At 41.0% G+C, this 4603-nt stretch overlaps 1 protein-coding gene across 2 annotated transcripts in view; it reads right to left on the bottom strand.

The window, feature by feature from the left end:
• The window catches only part of PCMT1 (protein-L-isoaspartate (D-aspartate) O-methyltransferase), a 60619-nt gene that overhangs the window by 33817 nt on the left and 22199 nt on the right, over window positions 1-4603 (bottom strand). For both annotated transcript variants that reach the window (XM_023188415.1, XM_023188414.1), the window contains exon 3: window positions 3674-3705. In XM_023188415.1, the coding sequence (XP_023044183.1) occupies window positions 3674-3705 (32 nt within the window). The remainder of the gene's footprint in view (window positions 1-3673; window positions 3706-4603) is intronic.

The following is a 4603-nucleotide window of genomic DNA, read 5'->3' as shown; positions in this document are numbered from 1 at the left end:
ACATACAGTGAAAATCAGATCTCACTTCCACTCGTATATCCCAAATAAGCTAATTCCCTATCTTAGAATAAATCATTTTTAGTTTTCATTCCCAAAGAAAAACATATGTGTACATGTATGTGTGCATATGTGATTTTCACACATTACAGAATGTTCTAAATACCCTCTGGGGGTATTCAATAAATATTCAATAAATTACATGTGATATTCACCATTTTATTATAAAATAGACTTTGTGTTAGTTGATTTTGCCCAACTATAGTCTAATGTAAGTGTTCTAAGCACATTTAAGGTAAGCAAGGCTAAGCTATGAAGTTTGGTAGGCTAAGAATATTAAATGCATTTTAGAGTTACAGTATTTTCAACTTATGATGGATTTATAGGGACATAACTCCATGTAAGTCAAGGAGCATCTGTACTATAATTTATTAACCATCCACCATTTGTGGACATTGCTATTTTTTATAATTATAATAAATAAGATGTCAATAAATAACTTTAGTTAAGTCATTCTGCACTCATGTAACTATATTATGGGATAAATATCTTGAAATAAAACTGGGAAATCTAAGTTATATTTATTTCACATTTTGATAGATACTGCCAAATTGTCTTCCAAAAACATTCAATTTACTCTCCCACACAAAAAAGTATGTGACTGCCAGTTTTCCATTTCCAATACAGAGTATCAAAGTTTTTAATCTCTAACAATCTGATGGTTGAAAACTGGTACCTCATTATAGTGTTAATTTGCAATTTACTAAGTATAAGTGACGATGAGGCTGGGTATGGTGGCTCATGCCTGTAATCCAGCATTTTAGAAGGCCAAAGCAAGAGGATCACTAGAGCCCAGGAGTTCAAGACCAACCTGGGGTGAGGTCCTGTTTCTACAAAAAAAAACTTTTAATGGCCAGGCACAGTGGCTCACGCTTGTAATCCCAGCACTTTGGGAGGCCAAGGCGGATGGATCACTTGAGGTCAGGAGTTTGAGACAAGCCTGGCCAACATGGCGAAACCCCATCTCTACTAAAAATATAAAAATTAGCCGGGCATGGTAGCACATGCCTATAATCCCAGCTGCAAGGGAGGCTGAGTGAGGCACGAGAATTGCTTGAACCCAGGGGGCAGAGGTTGCAGCGAGCTGAGATCATGCCACTGCACTCCAGCCTGGGCCACAGAGCAAGACTCCACCTCAAAAAAAAAAAACAAAAAAACAAAAAATTTTAATATGTGAAGATGGCATCTTTTCATTTGTTTAAATATCACTGTCATTTGTATTTCTGTTCAATGAACTATCTTAGCTTCTTTTTTTTTTTTTTTTTTTTGAAACACAGTTTCACTCTTGCTGCCCAGGCTGGAGGACAATGGCACGATTTCAGCTCAACACAACCTCCGCCTCCCAGGTTCAAGCGATTCCCCTGCCTCAGCCTCCCAAGTAGCTGGGATTACAGGCATGTGCCACCACGCCCAGCTAATTTTGTATTTTTAGTAGAGACAGGGTTTCTCCATGTTGGTGAGGCTGATCTCGAACTCCCGACCTCAGGTGATCCGCCCACCTCGGCCTCCCAAAGTGCTTGGATTACAGATGTGAGCCACCACACCCAGCCACGATGAACTATCAATCCTGTCCTTTACACATTTTATTTTGGGCTTACTGGTCTTTTACTTATTAACAGGATACACACAAACACAAATATATGTATACATGTCTACATATTGAAATTTTCCCTTGCTGTCAAATGTATTACAGTATTTCCCTCAATCATTAATTATTATTATTGAGATGAGGGTCTCTCTCTGTCAACCAGGCTGGAGTGCAGTAGCACAATCATGGTTCCCTGCAGCCTCAAATTCCTGGACTCAGACAATCCTTCTGCCTTGGCCTCCCTTGTAGCTAGGACTACAGGAACATGCCACCACACCCAGCTAATTTTTAAAATTTTTTGTAGAGACAGAGTCTTGCTTTGTTGCCCAGGCTGGTCTCAAACTCCTGGCTTCAAGTGATATTCCTGCCTCAGCCTCCCAAAGTGTTGAGATTACATACGTGTAAGCCACCACACACAGCCAATTTTTCCTCTTTAATTTTTGCTTTTAACATTTTTTTCTCTGCAAAAATCCTAGATATGTAAGTTTCAAAATGTATCACTTTTTTTTAATGGCTTCTGTGTTTTCTATCATGTTTCAAAAAGACATTTCTATTCAATGTTTATAAATGTCTGCTTTTTTCTTCTAGTATAATTATCAGTTCACTATAAATACATACAGAATTTATTTTAGTATTAAGTTTAAATAAGAGCTTCTCCAACCCCAAATACTTGCAGAGAATCAGAAAAGTTACTGTTCTGGCCAGGCGCAGTGGCTCACGCCTATAATCCCAGCACTTTGGGAGGCAAAGGCGAGTGGATCACCAGAGGTCAGGAGTTCAAAACCAGCCTGGTCAACATGGTGAAACCCCATCTCTCCTAAAAATATAAAAAGCCAGGCGTGGTGGCAGATGCCTGTAATCCCAGCTACTAGGGAGGCTGAGGCAGGAGAACTGTTTGAACCTAGGAGGTGGAGGTTGCAGTGAGAAGAGATCGCACCATTGCACTCTAGCCTGGGCAACAAGAGCGAAACTCTGTCCAAAAACAAAAGGCTGGGCGCAGTGGCTCACGCCTGTAATCCCAGCACTTTGGGAGGCTAAAGTGGGCGGATCACGAGGTCAGGAGTTTGAGACCAGCCAGGCCAACATAGTGAAGCCTCATCTCTACTAAAAATACAAAAAATTAGCTGAGTGTGGTGGCAGGCACCTATAATCCTAGCTACTTGGGAGCCTGAGGCAGGAGAATCACTTGAATCCATGAGGCGGAGGTTGCAGCAAGCCAAGATCACGCCACTGCACACGAGCTTGGGCGACAGTGTGAGACTCCAGCTCAAAAAAAAAAAAAAAAAAAGAAAAGAAAAAGAAAACAACAGCTACTGTTCTTTCCTACAAAATAAAACAAGAGCACTCATTCAAATACTGACATTTAAACCCCCCAAAAGGTTGGGCACAGTGGCTCATGCCTGTAATCCTAGCACTTTGGGAGGTTGAGGTGGGAGGAGTGCTTGAGCCCAGGAGTCAAGGCTGCAGTGAGCTGTGATGATCATACCACTGCATTCCAGCCTGGGAAACAAAGTAAGAACTGGTCTCAAAAAAATAAAATAAAACCCAAGAAAATTCCCAACAAATTAAAACTGCTAGATCACTCAAACTAAGTCCTTCTCAAAGAGCTATGCAGCTTCATGGCTCTTATACTTAAACATTCCCTAATGAATTTTCCACATAAAATGTGAAATATTCAACTTGAGATTTCTATAAAAGGTCCATTATACTATTTAAAATATTATCTCCTTTAATTAACTCTCTACTAAATAACCTTTTATGTTTAATTTTTACATGTCACAGATACTGACAACCACCAAAAACTTTAATATGCCAGTTTCTACCTTAAAAAGCTACTTCTACAGACCCTCTATTAAGAATAAGACATTCAAAAAAGAAAATGGTGTTCATTACCAATTCACACAACTCATAGATGATAAATTGATATAATTAAAAATTTAAAACTTCCTTTAAACCTTTTTTACTAAAGAAAATGATTATAGAGAAAAATGTGATCCATTTGTAACCAAGTGAACAAACTTAACTTACCATGTGTGGAGCACTGATTGTTGCTTGGAAACCTGCAAAACAAGGAGAGAACTACTGATACAGTCAGCTGCAAAAATATACTATTTCACATAATTTCTTTTCTACCATCCATATGTTATTTTTCACAATAATTCTTTTTTTTTTTTTTTGAGACGGAGTCTGGCTCTGTTGCCCAGGCTGGAGTGCAATGGCCGGATCTCAGCTCACTGCAAGCTCCGCCTCCCGGGTTTACCCCATTCTCCTGCCTCAGCCTCCAGAGTAGCTGGGACTACAGGCGCCCGCCACCTCGCCCAGCCAGTTTTTTGTATTTTTTAGTAGAGACGGGGTTTCACCATGTTAGCCAGGATGGTCTCGATCTCCTGACCTCATGATCCGCCCGTCTCGGCCTCCCAAAGTGCTGGGATTACAGGCTTGAGCCGCCGCGCCCGGCCTCACAATAATTCTTTTTTAGTTTTTATGATCTCAAGAAAATAAAACTTACATCTATTAGAGTACTGCCACCCAGCAGTTAAAACTAGAAAATATAATCATGCCAAAGGGTAATGTGCTCATGTAGTAAAACAGTCCCTCTAAAGTACAGCAGCTAAAAATTTCTTCTCCTGTAGAGTCAGCTAAGAAAGGAAGAATTGGCCGGGTGCGGTGGCTCAAGCCTGTAATCCCAGCACTTTGGGAGGCCGAGACGGGCGGATCACGAGGTCAGGAGATCAAGACCATCCTGGCTAACACAGTGAAACCCCTTCTCTATTAAAAATACAAAAAACTAGCCAGGCGAAGTGGCGGGCGCCTGTAGTCCCAGCTACTCGGGAGGCTGAGGCAGGAGAATGGCGTAAACCCGGGAGGCGGAGCTTGCAGTGAGCTGAGATCCGGCCACTGTACTCCAGCCCCGGCGACAGAGCAAGACTCCCTCTCAAAAAAAAAAAAAAAAAAAAA

This window comes from Piliocolobus tephrosceles, chromosome 5 (assembly GCF_002776525.5).
Source record: "Piliocolobus tephrosceles isolate RC106 chromosome 5, ASM277652v3, whole genome shotgun sequence".
NCBI lineage: Eukaryota > Metazoa > Chordata > Mammalia > Primates > Cercopithecidae > Piliocolobus > Piliocolobus tephrosceles.
Note: the sequence above shows the minus strand (reverse complement) of the source record. Positions and strands in the feature narration are given on the sequence as shown.